The sequence below is a fragment of the Chelonoidis abingdonii genome, chromosome 1 (assembly GCF_003597395.2).
Source record: "Chelonoidis abingdonii isolate Lonesome George chromosome 1, CheloAbing_2.0, whole genome shotgun sequence".
Classification (NCBI taxonomy): Eukaryota; Metazoa; Chordata; order Testudines; family Testudinidae; genus Chelonoidis; species Chelonoidis abingdonii.
This window is the reverse complement of record NC_133769.1, coordinates 254,980,801-255,005,778: the sequence shown is the minus strand read 5'-3', so window position 1 is coordinate 255,005,778 and position 24,978 is coordinate 254,980,801. Positions and strand designations below refer to the sequence as shown.

The following is a 24,978-nucleotide window of genomic DNA, read 5'->3' as shown; positions in this document are numbered from 1 at the left end:
GGAACAGCTAAGATACTGCGCAGAACCCTCAAACTCCCAGGCCTCTGGTAGAGGACCTGAGGTTGAGGAAGACACATACCACCCATAGGGGTGAGAGGGGAATTTTATTTTATTTTATATATATATATATATATAAAAATATAATAAAAATTATAGATTTGATGTTTGGAACAGTTATGTTTGTGGGAGAAAGGGCTTTCTAATGATACCCACTTGACCCATTTCTGACAAATTGTTTTGTCAGAATTTCCACCAACAGGAGTACTGGGAGCTGGTGGGCAGGAGAAGGCAACGATTCTCCCCTCCTCCTGCTGCTATGCTACAGAAGGTAAAACCACTGAAATTATGATTCTGTTGATTTTTGTGAATCCAGTGACATCTTCCTTGACTTTCTATTACTAATTTGCCCAGGTAATAAGATTATAATACAAGATAAGATTCAAGCTACATAAGATTCAAGCTAAATAAGATTCAAACTACAACTCAAGTGCTATGTCAATATTAAGTTTTGAAGGTGACTTGTGAAATTTTTAAAAAATGAAAAGATCACAATCCCATTTTAATGATGCATGAAGATATCCTGGATGGCTTTTGTCTATCCCCCATTTTTATTTTTACTTTAAAACATTTAGGTATTTTCTAGAAAATGCTAAGACATATGGAGAACTAATGATATAATAACTTCACAAACAAATGAAGTTTGACAAACTGAAAGGGAATTTTAATCATGGCTTTATACGTGGCTTTGATAAGTCTGGTACCCAATGAATAGATGGGAGAAAGATGTCTTAGATTCAATAGTCTGCAAATATTTGAGATGGCTGAGAAGTATTGCAGGGAAGACCAGACTTCTAATTCCCAATATATCAGAGGTACAAAATAGGCAGGAAAAAAAATCAAGTTCTCCTTCAAATCATAAAGAAGCAAACCAAGACTGGTACCCCAAGGACGATGTCACATATTTAACACTTTTCTATGCTTTGAGGCTAGATAATTTCCCCTGTACTACTTTCATTTAAGTTATATGGATGAAGTATGGGAAAGACCATACCACACTCTGTTCATGCCACATATTTAACTGCAATCCATTATTTAAAAATAAAGATGATTCAGGACTTCTGGAGCGGAAAGGTTTTTTTTTCCAAGTTGTACATTTTTACAGTTTTTTAGACTAAATCTTCTGTTCCTACGTACTTTATGTAAGATAACAATCTCCTCCAAGATTTACCAAATTATTCCACGTAGGCATCTCAAACACTTCAGTACATGCAAGCAAATGTGACTTTCACAGTTGTCCAGACATCTGAAGAAAGTGTTGGAATTTATCCACTGCTTTGTCTAGTACAGTTCAAATTTTAAAAATTGTCCCAAAATTGCCATGAAAGTATATTAAATATGGGTGAAATCAAACACTCAATAAACCATATCTATTTCCCCTAATTGTTAGCATGGAGACAACCAATTACCTTGAAGTTGTTGCTTAAATCTCTATGTACACTGCGCAGAATAACCGTTACCATAAGGTATCAACACAGTGTGCATGTATGAAAACAACTGACATCCTTGCCCAGACTTGACCTGTATCCCTTTAGTTTTTTCAGGGTGAGAAGAACTTTTATAGTTAATTCTTTCTTCATATTCTGGACCCTGAGTTTTGGGCTTTTTTTATTGCAACATTGCTCACTTGTGTTGTACCCTTCCATTTTCTGAATTGTCTTCCAAAAATTTCTTCAGACTCAAGCTAGCTTTTTAAAGGGATCACAAAGCTGTTTTCCCAAAACCATTTGAAAGATTAACATCACAAAGAAAATAAATTTTTTTATGCTATGTTCACGAATGGGATTCCAATTCTACGGCTGAACTAGAATCCCCAAGTACATGGGTTAGTCATGTCATATATAGCTGACGTGGTGTTCAGTGTATACAGAAGGCTGCATCCGTCCCCTCATTAAGAAATGCTTTCTTAATCTGTTGCATTTTCTTTCAGTTCTGAGTAAGGGCATCAAGTCAAGAAATAAAGATTTTTGCTTCCTGTACAGAACATTTTTTTGTAACCGCTCTTAAAGACCTTGTCCTTTTTTACTATTTATATAATTTAAATGTTCATTAAAATGTTAGATGTTTCCATGATGACAGAACAATATCCTAATATAAAAGCTGAAGTATATTTACATAAAATTTTGTCTCAGGTCATTGTGGACTAGTTTTTATGAAAAGGGAAAAGGAAGCAAGCAAATGCATTTTTTTCTATATTGTTTAAAAATCTTAACATATCGTCTAATAGGAATTAGTGTCATTTTCCAATAGGGAATCTTACCAATTGGAATAACTTTACTGAAGCCAAAAAGGAGAGAGTATTCCAAATTTAGCCCACCAGATTTAGTAAGATAAGAGGTAAATCATCAGTAGATTTTTCCTTTGGGCGTTTGAGACATCATTTTTCCACACAATCCCTTCCCTCAAAATAACCAACCACCTACCTTTTGGCTTCATCCTGCTTCAATAATACAGCTGTCAAATCACCCAGTGCTGGATTATTGTGTGATAGCTACTCTTTAAGACCTTAAAATAGAGAGAGAACACAGCAGCTTGTTCTAACTTTGGAAACTTCTACTTGACTAAGGAGCCAAGACGATGATGATGAATTTGGGTTGATGTGTATACTATGCTGGGAGGTTTCTCCTTAGATTTTATAAGGAATGTGTTGCTCATTTTTTTGGGGTGGGGGAAGGGGAGTTGACGTGATAGTTGATGTGGACCCAGTCTCTGCATAGCAATGACCAGAACCAATATCCACTTCCATTCTGTAACAGTATATAGAATTTTGCCTCAAGAATGACTTCAAGAAAAGTAAATTTTTGCCTACTCACTAATCTGATTGTACTAATCAACCACTCCTTTAATCCACAAATTTAGAGTTCTAGCTTTAATGTTACTCCTAAATTCTAATTTCAATTTTTTTTCCTTTATTTGAATGTTTCTCCAAACTTTCATTTCATTTTTTAGGCTCATTATCTTTATAGTTCTTAGTGTTCTGAAAAGACTAAAAGGACTTCTATGTTTAACAAGTCTGAAAACCAACTTGATACATTGTTTTAATGCTTTTAATATAAATAAAGCCAACTATCCGCAAGGAAAAACTTCTCTGCAGAACTGATTCCTCAGGAAGACGTTCATGGTGAGATGGGGCTGGGATAACCAAAGTGGTGATTTCTCACCTATTTGCAAGGTTAATTAGCATCATAATTTTATTAAAAAAAAAGTATAAACAAGCAAAGTATGATGAGGAAATTTTAGAAGAAAGGGATTCTCTCAAATGGCCTCATTCTAAATAGATACAAGCATCCACTTTTCCCAGGAAGAACACATCCGAACAAAGTCTAAAGAGGAATTTAAAAATTAGTTGAAAACACTGATAGGGAAACAGGAAGTCAGTCTGAAGTTTCCACCCTCCTCATTCAGTAACATCAAAATGAAGTTTAAATGGAAGGTAAGTCATCTTGGAGCAACTGGCTTCTTCTACAGCGTAGCCTTCTGAAAATGTTATCAAAGAGCTGATGTTGGGAAGCAGCTGCAGCCTTTCCACTCTTTGATTATCTGTCATTGGCACAGTCAAAGTACCTGTTTAGTTTTGCACAAGAGACCCTGCTGGGAAAGAAATCTGTAGGAAAATTCAGTTTAAAAGGAGTATTTTCCTCATCCCTTTATAAAACTTTTTATTAGCAATATTACCAAATTTTGCACCAAGTGTATTTTCTCTTCTCCCTCTAGAATACCCAACACTTACTTTCTTGGCATGTTTGATTTTTTTATTTTTTTTTTCACAGCATTTTGATCTTCCTTTCCATTCTTTGAACTTTAAGCATGCAAACTGCAAATTCTTTTTTCTTTCAAGAGTGTTTTTTCCAACTTCTTGTTTTAGCCTTGCTGTCCATTTCCACCTTGCGCTCTTAAGAAAGAGGCTAATTTAATGTTGGTCATTTTATGATGGCAGACATCAAGGGAATCTGTTAGTTGCATCTCCTACCTGCCATTGTGGTTAGACAGAGAAGAGACAGACAAGGCCACTTGTTTCAAGGCCTACACACTAGGAACTGGCACCCTCTGTTTAAAATGCTTTTCTTCTTTGTGGTCATTTTTTGTGTTGATTTATCAATGATAATAGCCATATTGCCCAAAGACAATGTCTAAACGAGTCTTGGGACAAGAAGTGACTGTTTCTACCATTGCTGAGAACAGACTCTGTACCTTGACATAAATGTGTCACCCAGTTTAAAAAAAGAAAATCAAATACATTGCACTTTATACATGACTATGAACGTGTTTTGCTGGACCACTCAAATGCAAGCTTTCTTTTGGGAATGTTTCTGGTGTACATTCCTTTGCCTGAATAATTCTTCGTTCTTTGTACAATATAATTTTACCAAATATTAAAATCACCTGTAGACTTATAAATATGAAATGTAGCTTAAATGGTCATTTTCCTGGAAGTTAGTAACTTCTTTGAAAATATACGGACTTAGCAGAGGTTGGGAAACACATTCTGCTCTGTAGTGGTTACAGTATTTTGATTCTGTAGGACAGGTGAATTGTTGTTCAAACAATTGCAAATACAGTAGCCTGTTCTCTTACTATTCTGCGCTGTCCTCTGGCTATTTTGTTTGACCTATTTAAAGTATAGCAGTCTATTTTAAATATCCAGTTTTTCACCTCATTTTTATTTAGTCTTAGTAAATTTGTCCTTGTAGTTGCAAAGAGCAAGAGTGTCTGTTCCTTTAGGTTCATATAAGGAAAAATAATGTGGAATATTCTTATAAGGTCCTTACAAAATACATCCACAAAACAAAGAAGGTAGGAGAAAAAAAGCATGTGGGGTAACTTATTCTGTAGCAGGTTGTACTTTGATGCCTCTTTAACATGTACTATAATATTCAATTTTCAGCAGCTGGGAAAAGGCTTGACGATAGAGAGAGAGCTGCTGTTTGCTTTTTGTATTTTTCCAGAGATAAATGCAGAGCCAATAGTGTTAAAGTAGCTGGCTAAATAAATAAAATTGCTGTGAAATTAACATTTATATTGCGATGGGTTCTTTGAGTGACATGAATACACTTTTTGTTGGTGTTGATCTTCACTGGTACCACTAGTCAGTTGATAACCTTCATTGTGCCTTGGTATTCCAAGATTTATATTCTGGTTCATACATGCCCTCAGTTCTAGGGATACCTGAAATACAGCACTATGGAGAGGCTCAATGGCATGGTGGAAAAATGACTTCTGAAACTGAGTCTTCTTGCCTTTTAATCACTGTTAATTTACAAACCTTTGTGTGTGTTCTAAATGGTCTTCCAGAATGAATAAACTCTCCCCTTTACTGGGTTCACTGAGTGCATGAGCCTTGGCAAGTCAGTCAAATATTCCATTATCACCAAAGTAGATAAAAATTGTTCTTAAGTTCTTTTAATATAAATTAGATACATTTTTCTTAATAATAAACATGTTTAAAATTGAACTTGAAATTGTTAGCCTGTGTTAAGGCCTAAATTTACTATAAGCTATTAAAATAATTTAAATAAAAATATGCTGCAGAAATTTGAAGGCTCATTTAAATGAATTAAAGGCTGCTGCTTTTTTAGTTATACAGAATCTGGGGGGAAAATATCTTTAACTTCTTAGGTCAACTCAAGCTTTATATATGTTACAATGTCTTGTATTTCATTAAGTATATATTTGCTGTCTTGGCAATGGAGTGAATGCTGTCTTTTTGCAGATATAGGAACTTTCTGTTTGTGCAGAAAAGCTTTTGGTGTAAATTACTGCATATACTCGATAATAAGCTGGTTCATTTATAAGCCGACCCTCCCCCCAAGATGGATAAGTAAAAATGGAAAATTTTTGTAACCCATTCATAAGCCGACCCTATAATTTAGGGGTCAGCAAACTTTGGCTCCCGGGTCATTAGGATAAGCTGCTGGCGGGCTGAGATGGTTTGTTTACTTTGAGCATCCACAGGCACGGAGGTAAACCTAAATAAAGAAAGTGTCCCAGCCCAGGTTCTTACCCTGACGGGCCGGGACAGCAACTGGTGGGGAAATTTTTTGGGGGGGAGAAGCTGGGAGTCAGGGAAATAATCCCCGTGACCACCCTCCAATGACCCCAGTATAGAGGTCATAGACCCCAGTCCGGGACCCCACACTCTTCCCTTCCCACCTTATCTGGGGAGGGCATAGGGAGGATGTCTGACCTGGCTGGAGCAGCTCTGGCGGGCCAGACCAGGCATCGTGGCCATAGCCTGCCAGCCCCAGAGCTGCATCTGCTTTGGAGGCTGGGGGAGAGCAGCGTGGCCAGAAGCAGAGATACTCTGTCCCCACCTTTTCCATTCTGGCTGTGCTGCCTCTCCTTGCTAACTTTGTTTGGGAGAGGAGCTGTGTCCCACCTCTCCCTCTCTATACCTGTTCATAAGCCGACCCCCTTCTCTGGTGCTTCCCTTTTTTACTAAAAAAATTTGTCTTATGAATGAGTGTATACACTACTTTTGCTTTAACTTTTTCTAGCAGGTGTATAGAGAGAATTTTTTTGAACTAGTTAGCTTGAAGTTGAGACACAAGTTGGAAGAAGAAAACAAGTTTTCTTGCTTTTTCAACTCCCAATCTAAGAATAAAAAACAGGTTGGGGAGAAAATGAGATCTGCTAGTTCTCAGAGGACATGGGGCCAGATTTTTGCAGGGTTTAAGCATCTAAAGATGCAGGCAGGTCTCCAGTGGGATTTTCAAACTTCCTTAACAGGATAGATGCTTAACTACCATTGATTTTGATGGCAGTTGGGCACCTTACCCTGCTTGGGCACTTTTGAGAATCCCATTAGGCTCCTGTCTGCATCTTTAGTCACTTGAATACCTTTGAAAATCATGCCCACGGTGACCAGAAACAAGCTATCAATTCACTATTTACAGCCTTTGCTTAATAAAGCAGTGTTAAATTGAAATTTGATACTTTATGTATCTAGTACATCTAATTCTAAAATGTTTTTTATATATTTTAACTGAATTCCAGTTTCTGTTCAAATATCACTTCTCACAAATTGAGAGTAAAAAAAAAAATTACCTAGTAAATAAGAAATGCATCATCCACCATTGTCATAAAAAATGTAAAAATTAAGACTTTGAATACATGTGTTTTAAGGATATAACTGTTTAAATGTATAGGGATAGTATACCCTCTCAATTAGCAAAAAATACCAAATTTGGTTGTAAATCAACTGTTAATAGTTATATCAGCCAATGAGAATGAATCTTGCTTTAGGAAAATAACTGAAAAGTTGCATATACAAAATACAGTTTATATCAAAGTAAATCAAAGTTTCTTGTTTGCTGATTTAAATCATGATTAAAGTTGGTTACTTAAAATCACTTTGTAAATCAATCCACCCTGCCGAAGGCCTCTGATTCTTGTGCAGTATCTTTCTGCATGCAATAGATTGTTGAGGAATACTACAATTTACCTAGCTACTTCAGTTGAAAATTGGAACTGTTAGCACTGTGTGTGTTGATAGCTTTCATAACACTGTTTAGAGTTTTATGTGTAAAAATCAATTTATATCAATGAAGCTGGCAGATTATCATAAGTGTAGATGCTCCTGGAAACGAGGAACCAGCATCATGTGACCACCAGCAGGTGTGCTGCAGACTGCAATTTGAGAAGTGTATTTGTCTCTATATTTTCAGTAATACGGTACTTCTGTTAATACAGAGAATACCTAAAACATTGCATATACATTTATCATTATCTAGTGACCACTAACTCAACATTTAACTTAAAATATACTGGTCAGTTTCACCTCTGCTTTTATAGATGAGGATGCTTTTTCTCTGTTGAAAGTGTATGCCAAGTATGTAAAAATCTTGAAAATAAAACTTCAGAAGGAAAGTTATAATAGACACACTAGAAGACTCTTAGTTTTGTAACACTTTCTAGTTGTTATAAGGTCTGGCTCTTCCTACCTGTCTGCATGCACTCTTCCTCTCCCCCCCCCCCCCCCCCCCCTTTTAAGTAGGGCTGTCGATTAATTGCATGAGTTAACGGCAATTAACTCAAAAAAATTGCAATCACAATTAACCTTGCTGTTAAACAATAAAATACTAATTGAAATTTATTAAATATTTTTGGATGTTTTCTACATTTTCAAATATATTGATTTCTATTACAACACAGAGTACAAAGTGTACAGTGCTCACTTTGTATTTTTTATTACAAATTTTAACTGTAAAAATGATGAAAAATAATTTTTCAATTCTCCTCATACAAGTATTGTGCAATTTCATGAAAGCGTACTTTACAAATGTAGGTTTTTTATTGTTTACATAGCTGCACTCAAACACAAAAGAGTGTCAAATTTTAGAGCCTACAAGTCCACTCAGTCCTACTTCTTGTTCGGCCAATCCTAAAACAAACTAGTTTGTTTACATTTATGGGAGATAATGCTACCTGCTTCTTATTTACAATGTCACCTGAAAGTGAGAACAGGTGTTCGCATGGCACTTCTGTAGCCGGCACTGCAAGCTGGTAATGTGCCAAATATGCTAAACATTCATATGCCTCTTCATGGTTTGACCACGATTTCAGAGGACATGCTTCCATGCTAATAATGCTTGTTAAAAAAAAAAAAAAAAATACACTGATTTTGTGACTGAACTCGAGAGAGAATTGCATGTGTCCTGTTTTTTACCCACATTCTGCCATATATTTCATGTTGTTGCATTTTCAGATGATGACCCAGCACAGTTGGTTTTAAGAATGCTTTCACATCAGATTTAACAAAACAAAGAAGGTACCAATGTGAGATTTCTAAAAATAGATATAGCACTCAACCCAAGGTTTAAGAATCTGAAGTGCCATCCAAAATCTGAGAGGGATGAGGTTTGGCACATGCTTTCAGAAGTCTTAAAAGAGCAACACTCAGATGCGGAAACTACATAACTCAAACCACCAAAAGGAAAATCAACCTGCTGGTGGCATTTGACTCAGACGATTAAAGTGAACATGGGTTGATCCACTCTGCTTTGGATCATTATCGAGCAGAACCAGTCATCACTATGGACGCATGTCCTTTGGAATGGTGGTTGAAGCATGAAGGGACATATGAATCTTTAGCGCATGTGGCACATAAATATTCTGCAATGCTGGCTACAGTAGTGTTAACACCTGTTCTCACTTTCTGATGACGTTGTAAACAAGAAGCAGGCAGTATTACCTCCTGCAAATTGTAACCAAACTTGTTTGTCTGAGCAATAGGCTGAAGTAGGACTGAGTGGACTTGTAGGTTCTAAAGTTTTGATTTGTTTAACGCAGTTATTTTTGTTCATAATTCTACATTTAAGTTCAACTTTCATAATAGAGATTGCACCACCTGATACAAGTACTGTAAATTGACAAATACGACTTTATTTTTACAGTGCAAATATTTGTAGTAATAAATATAAAGTGAACACTACACTTTGTATTCTGTGTTGTAATTGAAATAAATATATTTGAAAATGTAGAAAATATACAAAAACATTTAAATGGTATATTGTTTAACACCGTGATTAATCACAATTTTTTTAATTGCTTGACAGCCCAATTTTAAATTTTCAGGACAAGTCAGGGTATATGATATCTTAAGTCTGATGTCAAATGGTGCAGTGAGCAGTTAAATTTGTCAGTCTGGATTTGTGTTCAGGAGTCTTGACTAAAATATTCAGAAATTTCATGTAGTGAGTATTTTCAAAATTATCTTTGTTATTGAGTAAACCTGATTTAAAATGCATAAGCTGAGGGTTTTGTATCGTGCAATAATTCAGAAGCACTGTTCTATATCATGCATTGAATGCTTTGTGAAGTAGTTAACTATTGCAGTAATTATAGTTTTTGAATAGTCATTTACACTAACAAACCTTTTTCCCCATCTTTCAGGTAATGTACAAACGAATCTTGCAGCAAGCAGGTTTTATACACTTTGCACAGCTTCAGTTCCTAGAAGCAAAAGAACTCTTCAGGTAATTCTGTGTGTTGACAAAATGAATAACACTCATGTTAATCGTCCTTAAACAAGGTTGCATGCTTGAATTTAAAGGCATTTCACAGGAATATTTTATGATGCAAGTGTAATACTGCTGTGGTAGAAATGGTTATAATTGAAGAGGACCAAAATAATTTTGGAACAGCTTAATGACTGGATGAAGGGTAACCCATAATGTGTTAAGTTATTTTTGTACCATAACTATAATTGACATAAAGTACTAGGGCCCTGATCCTGTAATCTCCACTGTGCCCATGTGGAGACCAACTAATTTCATGCCCATGCAGATCAGCTTCCAAGGTCAGGGTCTGATGTAGTTTGTTCTGCTTTCTTAAATCCATTAAAACTGCAAAATGTGGCACAGTGCCCACTTAAAATGCTTAAATTGTTGGGCAGCAGGGATTGGAAGGGGAGATGTGTTAGTGCTCTTCAATTGAGTAATTAGGAAGCAGTAACATTTCTGCATTAAGGTAAAATCAGTTGCAGGTTATACTGGTGATACATAACTGCACTGTCAAATTTTTCTATTAAGTTCTTCTTTATATTCAGATTTGCCTTCTTAAACAGTGTTCGGTCTCTTCCACAAGATCTACTTGCCATTTTCAAAAATCTCTACAAATCTTCCTGACTTTACTGTGACTTTGAAACAAAATGGCTGCTGACAGTCTTGTTGCTCTGTTCTCATTCCATAAGTGTGGTTAAAAATGAAGCTGTTCACCCTATTGGCTGTTTTTTGTTGTTTCTGCTGTCAGCGTCTCCTACATTTCTGTGACGCATAGGCTGTTCATTGTTGCAATGAAGTCCTGGCTGTCCCCAGCCCTTCTTTGGCTTTGCACCAGAAATCATTCCAAAACTGTATAGAAACTCCTGAAATAATAATTGTAAAACCTTAATGTCAACCAGTGAGTTATGTATAGAATGCTAACTGCCCTACAACCGTAGTAAAAATAAATAAATAAATAAAAAATTAAATCTTGTCCCTTGGCTAATGAACCCAGGCCAAGGAGAATAGAATTGTGAGAAATGCTATTACAAAAAAGGAAATAAATGGGAAAGAAATTTCCCAACGTGCGGCCCAATGTTCATAGAGTTTTGTGATGTATGGGGAGTAGTGAACATTTTAGCAGGGAAGGATAAAGCAACGGAGTGAAAAAGAAATCTCCTGAGGAAAATAAATGCCTGAACAGATGGCTTACTTAGCTCCTGAATCAGAGCAGTGCCCTGTACGTGAAGTGGCATTTATAGGCTCTGCAGAGTGCAAATTATATCCTGACTGTTCAATCACCTGATCTGTGCTGTGCTGGGCTCGGAGTTCAGACTTAGACCAGCATGTTGGGACACTCTTTTCCCAGCTATGCAGAAAAGCTCAACTAGGAGTTGCTGAGCACTTCAGGGAGAGAATCTAAAGACAAGGAGGACTCCATCAGGCCAACTCATATATAAGTCCCTGGCCAGAAGAGATCCAGAACACTCCCAATATGAAGAGTGTTGTCAGCTCCTTGCGAGGAAAGAAAGCAGGGCTGCTAAATAGTTCTTTTCTCCTGAAGATTAATTGAAGGCTTCTTGTGAGGAGACTCCCATAAACAGTGAGACTAGCACCCAGAAGGAGAGGACACTGGAAAAAGGCAAATAGTGTCCATATTTAAAAAAGAGAAGAAAGAGAGAACCTGGGGAACTACAGACCGGTCACCTCAGGTCAACCCCTGGCAAAATCATGTAGCAGGTCCTCAAATAATCCATTTTTGGAGCACTTGGAGGAGAGAAAGGTGATCAGGAACAGTCAGCATGGATTCACAAAGGGCAAATTATGCCTGACCAACCTGATTGCCTTCTATGATGAGATAAAGGGATATGGGGAAAGTGGTGGATGTGATATAGCTTGACTTTAGCAAAGCTTTTGATAGTCTCCCACAGTATTCTTGCCAGCAAGTTAAAGAAAGTATGGATTGGATGAATGGACTATAAAGTGAATAGAAAGCTGGCTAGATTGTCAGGCTCAACGGGTAGAGATCAACGGCTTGATGTCTAGTTGGCAGCCAGTATCAAGCTGAGTGCCCCAGAGGTCAGTCCTGGGGCCGGTTTTGTTCAACATCTTTATTTAATTATCTGGATGATGGGATGAGTTGCACCCTCGGGAAGTTCGCAGATGACACTACGCTGGGGGGAGAGGTAGATAGGATACAGAGTCTCCTAGACAAATTGGAGGATTAGGCCAAAAGAAATCTGATGAGGTTCAACAAGGACAAGTGCAGAGTCCTGCACTTAGGAAGGAAGAATCCCATGCACCACTATAGGCTGGGAACCAACTGGCTAAGCAGCAGTTCTGCAGAAAAGGATCTGGGGATTACAGTGGATGAGAAACTGGATATGAGTCTGCATTGTGCCCTTGTTGCCAAGAAGGCCAACAGCATATTAGGCTGTATTAATAGGAGCATTGCCAGAAAATCGAGGGAAGTGATTATTCCCCTCTATTTGGCACCAGTGAGGCCACACCTGGAGTATTTTGTCCAGTTTTGGTCCCCCCGACTACAGAAGGGATGTGGACAAATTGGAGAGAGTCCAGCAGAGGGCAACGAAAATGATTTAGGAGCTGGGGGCACAAGACTTACAAGGAGAGGCTGAGGGAACTGGGGTTATTTAGTCTGCAGAAAAGAAGAGTGAGGGGGGATTTGATAGCAGCCTTCAACTACCTGAAGGGGGGTTCCAAAGAAGATGGAGCTCGGCTGTTGTCAGTGGTGGCAGATGACAGAAAAAGCAGCAATGGTCTCAAGTTGCAGTGGGGGAGGTCTAGGTTGGATATTAGGAAACACTATTTCACTAGGGCACTAGAATGTGTTACTTAGGGAGGTAGTGGAATCTCCATCCTTAGCAGTTTTAAGGCCCGGCTTGATAAAGCCCTGGCTGGGATGATTTAGTTGGATTTGGTCCTTCTTTGAGCAGGGGATTGTACTAGATGATCTCCTGAGGTCTCTTCCAAGCCTAATAGTCCATGATTCTATGTATCTAAAGGGCTCAACCTCTTATCAGGTGTCTTGATACCTCACCTTGGTCACAGGCATGGAGTGCAAAACAGGGGAGAAAGAGCCCCTCCCTTCCAGGAAGCACAAAAGAGAATGAGTATAAAATATCTAAAAGTTTCCTATTCTTACTCAGACCCTATCTCCACTACTCAAGAGGAGGAGAAGCTTTCTGATTTGGTATCTCAGCAGGGCAAGAGGAGGAAAATGTTATTCCCTGATAAATTTGATACTACAGGAAAATGGCATCTTCCATACAGATATAACCCCATGTGGCAGTAGATGAGAAGACTAAGTTCAAATACCTGCCAAATCCCATCCTGAGACAGGAATTCACTTCCATCTTCTTTTGAAGACTTAATCAGGGATGAATGGGAATGCACTGACAAGGGCAAGCATATGAGCAGGCATGCACTTAAGTACTGTAAGGTGCAAGAGCCAAAAAATGCCATAAAGAAATACCAAAAGTAGATGCTCTGATGGTATCATAGCAAGGATCTGATGGTCACATTGAAAGGGGTTTCTCTCCCAAAGAGACAACTGGAAGATGGAGATCACCTTTAGTAAGGACTTTGAGCCTTAGTGGGGTGCTCTGAGAATCCCTCACCACTATCTGTTTTATGAGAGGTATGGTCTCTTGACTAGATAACCTACAAGTTTTGGATGACGAGGTCCATCCTGACTTCAGTTCTGCCCTTACGAAAATATCCCTAGCAAAGCCTTTCATTTCAGACACCTCAGTGGACATTATGATTCTCAGATTGGTCCACATCTGGTCCTGGACTGCAGTTGCTCACACCAGATAAACCTTGTGCTCATCCAAATTCATAGGCTTTCCCCTCTCTGGAAAAAAAAAATTGGATAAGATAGTGGCAAAAGGAGCATCCAAACCAAAGCAGACCCTCCCATCTCCATACAGTACCTCAAAGGCACTACAAGCCCAACAACAGGGAGAAAAGCTCCTTTTGTTCATCCACATCACAGAAGTACCAAAAAAAAGATGGCGGGTAAGTCATGGGAAAACCATGTATCATGGATCAAAAGCAAAGCAGAAGTGATTGCAATGTATGGATTTTGCTATGGTACCAAAGGACTGTGCATCTGTCCTGATTTGAATCTAGGAGACAGAATATCCCACTCCTCAGAAGGATGGTCTCTCTCAACAATACCCCTAAGAACTGGTTCCCTCAGAAGAAGGACTGTATTGCTTTTATAGCCAAAAGGCATGATTTCAATCATCCCCATCTAGTGTTTAATAGGACTGCCAGATTGGGTGATTGGATGAAATAGGGATGGAGTGGGGCCTTCTGGTTTCTTATGCAATGGTCATAATTCCATATCAAGTTGCCAGAAATTTCTGCTGAAGGTTTGGAACTGCACACCATTATGCATGCAAGAGTGGGTGCTGGTTCTAGTCCAGCTGCTGGAGTTTCAGATGTTGGACAATTCTAGAGAGTGTCCACTGTCTCGGTCTTTCTGTCTGCTCTGTGGTCCCTCAGGTACTCATGAAGGATGCCAGCCTACTGGGGTGAAGAGCACATCTGGGTCCCAGAACAGTGCAAGGCACATGGAGCTCCATTGATAGGAATGAGAGCATCAGTCTTGTGGAAGTGAGTGGTGAAGCTTGTCCTGTGCAGGTTCCAGAGCCACCTCGTGAATCATGTTCTGTTCTGGTCCAGTCAGACAGCAGTGGCATACTAGCAAACCTCAACAACCAAGGGAGAACTCAAAGGTGGATCTTATACTTGGAAGTAATGGAATGGGCTGAGGAGAAACTAGTTCCATAAGAATAATAGACAGTGAGAACTAAATGAGAAGGCAGACTGACTTGGCAGATGCACCATCAACAACTCCATCATGTCTGAATCTGGACATCTTCAAACTGATCTCATGGAAGTATGGCTTCCCAGCAGTGAATCTGTTTGCCAGTCACAAAAATGGAAAGCTGTCAAAGTACTTCATTACAGAAGCAGATTCCAGGTGACAGGTGATAGACGCTGGTGGTTGAAGGGCTTGCTTTATGCATTCCATTGTGCTGATTTTAGAGCTGCTGTGTATTAATCTATGAATAATATTGTAAGTGACTTAGTGAGGTCAAAACACTGTGTAATTATAGAATTCTTAGAATTTCCAGTATGAATGTACTGATCTAACTTAATAGGGGGTTGTGGGAAGACCAGACAAGACAGTCACCCAATAGATCTGACATCTGCACTTGAAAGACAGTAAAAGGCTCAAGCTGTTAGCTTCAAGAATGCGATGTCCAGTCTCTCATTGCTTGCAAACCTTTTTTTGCCAAAGCTGGGAAGCTAGAAATCAAACACTCAAGAGTAGACTCTCAGAGCGAGAATGAGATTGTCAGAAACAGTCTAGGGAGTTAGACTGAGTGAGAGAGAGAGACACTCTGAAGAGGGAGTCTTAAGCAGTAAGGTCTTTGCAGATCTAGCGAATGGTGGGCCTTCGGGAAAAGCTAGATATATTATCTATTAGGGCAATCAAGATTAAAAAAGTCAATCGTGATTAATCGCACAGTTAAAAAAAAATTGTAATTAGTCACGCTGTTAATAGAATACCATTTACAGTATTTAAATGTTTTTGGCTATTCTCTACATTTTCAAATATATTAATTTCAGTTACTACACAGAATACAAGGGTACAGTGCTCATTGTATATTTTTCATTACAAATATTTGCACTGCAAAAAAATTTTTTAATTCACCTAATACAAGTAATTCAATTTACCACCGTTCCAGAGAGTATGCGTCCATGCTGATGACTGGTTTTACTCAATAACGATCCAAAGCAGAGTGGACCGATGCATGTTCACTCGTCATCTGAGTCAAATGCCACCAGCAGAAGGTTGATTTTCTTTTTTGGTGGTTCAGGTTCTGTAGTTTTCGCATCTGAGTGTTGCTCTCTTAAGACTTCTGAAAGCGTGTTCCACATCTCGTCTCTCTCAGATTTTGGACAGCATTTCAGATTCTTAAATCTTGGGTCAAGTGCTTTAACTATTTTGAGAAATCTCACATTAGTACCTTCTTTGCATTTTGTCAAATCTGCTGCGAAAGTGTTCTTAAATGTGTTGGGTCATCATCTGGAATTGCTAGAACATGAAATATATGGCAGAATGTGGGTAGACAAAGCCAGAGACATACAGTTCTCCCCCAATGAGTTCAATCACAAAATTAATTAATGCATTAATTTTTAATGTGTCATCAGCATGGAAGCATGTCTTCTAGAATGGTGGCTGAAACATGAAGGGGCATGTAAATGTTTAGCATGTCTGTCATGTAAATATCTTGCAGTTCCAGCTACAATACCATGCAAACACTTGTTTTCACTTTCAGGTGACGTTATAAATAAGTGGGCAGCATTCTCTCATAAATGTAAATAAACTTGTTCGTTTTAGCGATTGGCTGAACAAGAAGTAGGAGTGAGTGGACCTGTAGGCTCTAAAGTTTGACATTGTTTTGAGTCCAGTTTTGTAACCAAAAAAAAAAAAAATCTACATTTGTAAGTTGCACTTTAACAATAAAGAGATTGCACTACAGTACTTGTATGAGGTGAACTGAAAAATACTATTTCTTTTGTCATTTGACAGTGCAAATATTTGTAATAAATGTAGTGAGCACTGTGCACTTTGTATTTTGTTGCAATTGAAATCAATATATTTGATAATAGACATCCAAAAATATCTAAATTCAATAGGTATTCTATTTAAGTGTGATTAAAATTGCAATTTTTTAATCACAATTAAATTTTGAGTTAATCATGTGAGTTAATTGTGATTAATCAACAGCCCTAGTTTAAATGAATTATTACTCCTCAGAGTTCTGTGTTAATATGCCTAGTAAAGAATCTATTTGTCAAAAAAATATTTCCTGTATCTTTTTTTGTTGTCTACGTTGTTACAGGCATAGTTGCTGACAGGTATTTTGAAATAAATCACCAAAATAATTGAAACTGGTGTGATTATATTGTATTATTTTGACAAAATATGCAGAATTTTGCAGAATTTTTAATTTTTTTGGTGCATCATTCCCCTGGAGTAAAAGGGGCCGAGGTGGGGATGAGGTTATGGCTGAGGTTTTCAGAAACTATATATCTGATTGCTGTACTTCAAACATCCAATACACTTCTTCCATTGCTTCTCAAGATAAAAGATGGGAGAAGTAATTTAGGATGAGACTTAGCAGCCCCTGGTTCTTTCGGAGCATTCTGCTTCCATCTCTGAAGGTTTACAGTATTTCTGTTCTGTCCAGTAGAGTGTCTGCAAGTGTGGAAACCAAAACAAAAAAAAGTCCAGTCATCCCATGAGTAACGGTTGCAACTCTAATTTACTTTAGTTGGATCCTCAAAACTTAGTGCATTCTTCTGAGAGACTTCTCTACACTTTCTTGATCTGCTCTGTGAATATTAGCTTTGTTTAAACTTGTGTCCAAATCGGACTACTGTCCCAGGCATTGAAATCCTAACAATATAAGTCAGACAGATGTTTTAGACATCCTGAGGTGCTCTACAAATCTGAACATATGCAGTAACTTCTTCTCCTAGCCAGACATTTTACTCTCAAAATATCCTTCAGGAATATTTTCAGCCTTGGCTGAAGGAGCATCTTGAAGGAAAACAAGGCTTCAGTTAGCACAGGCAACACTTTTTTTCAACATTGGTAATTCATTCATTGTAACGCAGGTGGGTTTTAACACTCTAGAGGTCTGTACTTACTCTACTGTACACAACAGATAGTTGTGTATCTATAAATAGCTATTCTTTCATCAATCTTTTGTTTTCTTGACTCTTTACCGTATGTTGGGAACCATCCTCTCCATTCCACATACAACATTTCTTTTAAAGCATAGAGGTCTACCTGAGGTTCTCTGTCTTTTTAAAGAAGAGCAAATTTAGTTGCTGGTGAAAAGTGCCAGGTGGGCTGTCCATATGACAAGTCACCTTTTATCTACAGAACACTTACTGTACAGGTGGTTTCATTGTGCCTAGGCCCTGTGTGAGAGGATAGTTGAATGCATCCAGAGACCAGCACAAATAATACAAAGTAGTATCCCCTAAGAGCTGGACTGGGGCCACCAACTAACTTCACATTGGCCACAGCTGTCAGATGTTAATTTGTCAGTGCTTACCTGAGATGGATTCATACCAGTTACCAAGAAGTGAAAAGCTGATCGTCCCCTGACTAGTCCCCCTGAATCATGAAGTTCTCATGCCCTGGGACACCTATGTGGAATGACACAAGAGTTCTCCTGTAGAACTAGAAAAATCCCCAGACTTGTTCTGGGGGAAATGTCTCTGATAGTAAGATTTAATAAATAACTTTCAAAAATTGACAGTTTAAACGGTGTCTTTGTACTGAGAAGCATGTGTGCAGACAACCTCAGTATGGCTTTTTTTGTGTGTGCCTATGTATACTTTTTCTTTCTTTTTTGCTTCATTTAGTTTGACACTGTAATTGCAGAAGCGGCCAGCTGGATGTCCGGGAGCTGATCTCTCTCTACCCCTTCCTGTTGCCTGCTTCCTCTTCATTCATACGGTCTCATCCGCCTCTGCATGAGTATGCTGATTTAAACCAGCTGACCCAAGGGGACCAGGAGAAGATGACTAAGTGCAAACGATTCCTCATGAGTTATTTGAATGAAGTCCGCAGCACTGAAGTTGCTAATGGCTACAAGGAAGACATTGATACAGCTTTGCTCAAGCTGTATGCAGAGGCTGATCATGAAAGCCTTCTGGATCTACTGGTCTCGGAGAATTTCTGTCTTCTAACAGACAGTGCTGCCTGGCTGGAGAAACACAAAAAGTGAGACATTTCATTAAATAGATCACCTACTTTGGGGTGGGAGTGAGAGAAATGTTTTATTTTTGGTCTATACAGTTACCAGTCACTTAAGGATTTGAATCCATTTCTTTAGATGTCCCAGTCAGGTGAGGCTTGCTTTAGTTTGTGGTGTTGGTGTGTGCACAAATGCAAAACAGCATTTGACTATTTGTTTTAAGAGATGGACTGGAATATCTGGGTGGAGTTGAAGCTCAAACTTGAGGTGCATTGGCAGAGCTGTGTGTAGGGAGCTTGCAAGCCAGCAATTTTATGCTGTTTCAGGCAAGTACAATTTGAACTTCATTTTCAAACTTGTTAATTATGAAAAGAAAACTTGGGGGGGTGGGGAATTCCCCTTGAGGTTAGGAAAGTGTTTGATTGCCTGGTCCCTAGGTGTTTCTAGGCTTAAAGGACCTCAGCTGTCATTTGATACTTTGTAGTAGGAGTAGGATTGCCAACTTTCTAATCACACAAAAGCGAACACCCCTTCCCCTTCTTCAAGGCCCTGCCCCCGCTTACTCCATTCCACCCTCCTTTCATCGCTCACTCTTCCCCACCCTCACTTACTTTCACCAGACTAAGGTAGGGGATTGGGGTGCAGGAGTGGGCTCCAGGCTGGGCCAGGGGGTTAGGGTGCGTGAGGAGGTGTGGGGTCCCGGCAGCGCTTACCGAGCTTCTCAGGAAGTGGACACCAGATCTCTGCAGCCTCTAGGGACCTGGTGGCCGCTTCCGAGGGCCACACAGAACTAGGGAGCCTGCCTTAGCCCCGGATCCACACTGTGCCACCGACTGGACTTCTAATGGCTGGGTCAGCAGTGCCCTTTTCGGGCGTTCCAGTCTAAAACCGGACACCTGGCAACCCTAAGTAGTAGTTAAAACTAAATGACTTGTACTGTATTGAACAAACAATAGGGTGACTGGTATGACCCCATGTGATGTGAGAGACAGTGTGAAAATTAAAAGTGGAACAATAAGAATAAAATGTTTCTTTGTTGAGATGTCTTGTGCTGAGAGAAAAGTACGTGAACAGAACTACTTTTAAGTTGAATTCTAATTTAAAACTATAGTTAAATTATTTAGTAGTGAACTTTAAAACTTCTAGTTTATTCACTGGTCAGAAACTTAATATTTGAATTCTGAAATCTGATATTGGTTTTCCTGCTGGTGCTTCCACTGAATTGAGAAAGGAAGAACAGTCATGAGAGCCTCAAAGAGGTTTATTTTGGAATACCTTAGAAAGGAGGAGGACCCAGAAAAGCATAAAAAAAAAGTAGAGAATCAAGTGCTTGACATTCAGCAATGTTCAGAAAACTGTATACGTTAAATGTACACAGAAAAAGTGTGAAAACTAACTTTAAGCAATGTGTCTGCACCTTTTTCTATTTTTTCCCTCTCAGACCTCCAAAAATATATTACACAATAGCATAACATAGGGTAGGCTGGATTGGGAGTTTCAGTTGTGAGGTTCATTGGATTTAAGAGTGTTTTACTGTTTCAGTTGTCCAACAAATCCCCTTGATGACAGACTTCACATGACTAACTTTGGTTGGAATAAATATGAAAAGTAGAATTTTAAACCCATGGAAATAGAGACACATTATAATGGAAGCAATGGGAAGCCATACTGTAATAGAACAAATTTTAGAACATGGGAGACTCTTGTTCAGAACTGCATATTGCTGTGTCTTGACACTAGTCTACATTGCAGTAAAGAAAATCAGATTTTTTTAAAGAGGAGGTACAGTTTTATAAATATTATAGTGTAAAAAAGAGATTTTGGTTGAAGGACAGCTGCTAATGAATTAGAATTGCTCCACTGACACTTAATATAGAACTTTGTGGACAGGTGAATTCTAAAATGAAGGAAAGCATGAAATGTATGAAGACAGTAAACCACTGCTCTTTATCCTTTGCAATTTGTACCATATTTAAACTGATGAAGAGGATCTAAGAACTTAAATGTTCATACATTTTTTAAAATACAGGTATTTTGCACTTGGACTCCTGTATCACTACAATGGTCAAGATGCTGCAGCACTTCAGGTTAGAATGACAAATTAGTATTTAATCAAGATGGTATAATAAAACTTTTGTTCGTTCATAAACCACCCTGAAAATGTGTCTAGGTAACCTCTAATTTCAAAATTGGCATATATCCACAGCAGGATGAACTTTCTCTTAAAACCTAATTCTTCAGACTAGTTAAAATGTTAGAGAAACACAAAGCCACATAAATGATGATTAAAAAAAGCTGTATTTTCAAGATAAAACTTTTATACCTTAAGTCTTAGCCAGAATTATGATGAGTTTTATTGGACATAAAAATCACAAGTATGTGTATGTACCCTAGTTACTGTTGTGATCATATCTGTGCATCTTCAACTAGAAGCATTAAAATGTTCTCAGTCTCTGACAGGAACCTCTCATACTGAAGAACTATCTTGGTAATTTCTTGAGAAGATAGTCCCTTCAGTAGCTTGTGTTTTTCTGTTTTCTTGGGATATGGTTGTTTCCTAGATTTCAGTAAACTTTGATTTACATATATTTGACTAAGTAAATGAGGCAGGTAGTCACCTGAGTGATCCTGGGCAGAAAAGCAGCCTCTGGATATGCTGTAGTGTTTAATTGTGCATCAACAAAAATTTTTCCAATGTTTCACAGGCATATTTATTCATTTAAGAAGTTTTTTCCTATGTTCTAGTATTTCCTATAAGGGTTTAATCCCTCTTCAGAGTCTCAATCAATGGCCATTAAAGTTATTGGTAAGATTGGTCAGGTCCTTGGTGCAGAAATGAGGTGTAGTGTGAGCATAATCATTCAGCATATAACTTCTTAACCCAGTAATGCACCAGATAGGTGCTGGAACTGGAGGTGCTGCTACATCCGTAGCTTGAAGTGATTGCCATTATACACATGGTTTCCAGTTTGGTTCAATGGCTCTTAGCACCCTCACTATAAAAATTATTCCAGCACCCCTGATTCCCTTGAAATAGTGTCTGCCAGCTACTTAGCCTGGTTCTGAAAAAATTGTATGAACACCTGTAAATGTGGTAAGTTGATTGCAGCTGCTAGGCAAACTAACACAATTCTGCATTTAGGAGCAAAATGAGCATGAAAGAAAATAAGGTTGCTTTTTGCTAAATTGCTGTCTGATTAAGTTATTTTGAACCTGTGCTAGAATATTAAGAGCAGGATTCAAGTAGAAACCAGAATCTGAATGTAACTTTAGAGCAAAGGAGCAAATTCCAAACTGATGCAGTCTATATGCAAGGAAATATTTTTTCATAGCAAGTCATTGAGGCCAAGAACTTTAGCAGCAATCCAAAAGGGATATCCAAAGTTAGTGCTAACACATCTTAAAGGGATATTAAACCTCATTGCTTCAGGATTTAAGCTAATCTCTAACCATTAGAGACTAGGATAAGGGGGGGAGAGAGAGAGAAAGTATGTGCACATGTGCATGCACTGAACTCTATAGGAACCAACAACCAGGGAAAGATGTACAATTGTAGTAATGTTGCTGTAATTTTTTAATTGAGCAGTAGACTTAGTATAAGATTTTAAGTATATTAAAGGCAAACTCCTAAGAAGTTTAATTCTTACACACTTTTTTTCTGTTTCAGTTATGGGTGAAAATAGTTAATGGAGACGTTCAAGATTCTACGCGTTCGGACCTCTATGAGTATATAGTAGACTTCCTTACTTTCTGCTCAGACCAAAAACTAGTGTGGAAGTATGCTGAATGGGTTTTACAGAAAAGTGAGGAGGTATGTGATTGTATCTCTTCTAAAAACAAATAGTTATAGGGAAAAAAAATTCTTGGTAAAATGTAATGATTCATCACTTCCCTTTCATGTTTCCTACCCCTCTAAATCTTTCAGTCTTAACTATCATCAAACAAATTAGATAGGTGAAAGTGCTTCATTTTAGAATTTGCCGATGTCTACTGTGAACAATAGATTTTAAAACAATATTAAGCTGTTGTCTTAAACAATGGAAGAAATGACATTTTGTATGCTAAAGGAGGTTTATATTGGAGTTTTGCTTCATGTTAATAAGGATTTTTGTTGTGTATGAAGATTAAAACACAAGCTAATGGCACATGTTAGTAGTTCAGTACTGGCAGTATTCCATTGCTCTAAAGGGCTGTGGAAGTGGTAACTTGTGGGGTAAGCAGCCTTTTTCTCTTGGCAACACTATGCTGCTTCAGGAGTTAGATGGCTTATGCTCTTTACCTACCAAAATCCAAGTGCATCATTTCTGTAATATCCATGAGTATTTAGTACTCCAGTCTAAGTGCCAACTGTGTGCTTGTGCTAGGAAATGCACAAGTAGCAGCCTTTGTCCCATGGAATTTACCATCTAAATAGGTTCTAGTTATTTCTGAATTAAGGCATTGTTTATTCCATCTACTATTTAGCATGTAGACTTAACTGATACTGAAACTAGCCTCATGGATCTGTACTGTCACAGTATGAGAAGCATGGTATTTGATCAAGTATCAGAAGGGTAGCCGTGTTAGTCTGACTCTGTAAAAGCAGCAGAGAATCCTGTGGCCCCTTATAGACTAACAGACGTTTTGGATCATGAGCTTTCGTGGGTGAATACCCACTTCGTCAGATGAATCACTTCATCTGACGAAGTGGGTATTCACCCACGAAAGCTCATGATCCAAAACGTCTGTTAGTCTATAAGGTGCCACAGGATTCTCTGCTGCTTTTATGGTATTTAATGCCACAATTAGTAAATCTTGTTGATTTTAGCCATTATAAAAGCTTATTAATTAGATAATATTGAAAATCTGAGCTGACATTCTGACCTTTGACTTTCTTTTTTGCCTTGTCCTTTGTGGCATTTAATATTTTGTTATGCTTCTCTCACATTCATGTCTTAGAATGAAAAATATTTGTTTGGAAAGGTCCCTGCCACACAAGGCTTACAAATTGGGCAATGTATCCATTCTGAATTGGGGGCAGTAGGTATGTGATGCATCAAGAAGCAGTGACTGAGCAGCCCAGTTCAGTATGTTTTGTTAATCCATTATTTTTGTGTAGTGTGTATTTGTGTTTGATTTCTTAGTTTAATCATTAACAAAAAAGTGAGTGCTTAAAACAAAAAATAAACATGTCTGACTTCCTCAATGCAACTAACTTATTATAGGTTGGAGTACAGATTTTTACGAAAAGGCCTGTGGAAGACCAAGTCAGCTTTAATCCAGATAATGTCATGGACTGCCTTAGCAAATACCCCAAGTCACTTGTTAAATATCTGGAGTACCTAGTCTTGGATAGAAAAGTAGAGGTAAGCTCTTCAGAAATACCACAGAAAAGGTTGATTCAGTGCCCAAACTGGAATACCTCAAATGGAGAGCCTGAAGTACAATTAGGCTTCATAAAAAGTGTTTCTTGGCAAATTTGAATATTTTGTACAGTGGGTTTTAAGTTTACCCAGAAGGCAGAGAAAGAGAGGATGATCCTATGGCTAGAGTGTAACCATGGGAATAAGGAGATCTGGCTTCCATTCCCAGTTCTGCAACATTGTGCTCTGTAATATTGTACAAGTCACTTAACCTCTCTGACACTTTCTCCATCTCTGGACAAGGTAAATCAGTGAGGCGTAAATCATTTATGGGAAGTACTTTGAAATCTTCAGATGGAAGAAGCTGTGGAAGTGCCGTCTATTACTAAGGCTAAGATTTTGTCATGGATATTTTTAGTAAAAGTCAGGGACAGGTCATGGGCTTCCGTGAATTTTCTTTATTGTCTGTGACCTGTCCCTGACTTTTACTAAAAATATTTGTGACAAAATGGGGAACCCCTGGGAACTCCGGGCCCCCCCAGCACCTGTGGGGCCTTGGAGCTCCAGATTCCCCCTCTCCCCATGACTCAGAGCTGTGGGGGCCCAGCCAGGAGCTAAAGGGTCCCCCACCTGCAGCAAGAAGCCCCTCAGTGCCTGCAGCAGCGGGGAGCTCTGGGGTCCCCCCTTCCACCCGTGGTGGCGGGGAGCTCCAGGGGTTCTTCTACCACAGGCGGCAGCCAGACCCTGCAGCTTCCAGCCACATGTGGGCTGAGGTCACAG

General features: G+C 38.5%; 1 protein-coding gene across 4 annotated transcripts in view; it reads left to right on the top strand.

Moving 5' to 3' along the window:
- The window catches only part of TGFBRAP1 (transforming growth factor beta receptor associated protein 1), a 65,229-nt gene that overhangs the window by 33,431 nt on the left and 6,820 nt on the right, over positions 1 to 24,978 (top strand). For all 4 annotated transcript variants that reach the window (XR_012654927.1, XR_012654925.1, XM_032762510.2 and 1 more), the window contains exons 5-9: positions 9,949 to 10,031; positions 18,541 to 18,882; positions 20,886 to 20,943; positions 22,524 to 22,667; positions 24,061 to 24,201. Coding sequence is in view for 2 of the 4 variants with exons in the window: in XM_032762510.2 (XP_032618401.1) it covers positions 9,949 to 10,031; positions 18,541 to 18,882; positions 20,886 to 20,943; positions 22,524 to 22,667; positions 24,061 to 24,201 (768 nt within the window). In the remaining 2 variants the exon portion in view is untranslated. The remainder of the gene's footprint in view (positions 1 to 9,948; positions 10,032 to 18,540; positions 18,883 to 20,885; positions 20,944 to 22,523; positions 22,668 to 24,060; positions 24,202 to 24,978) is intronic.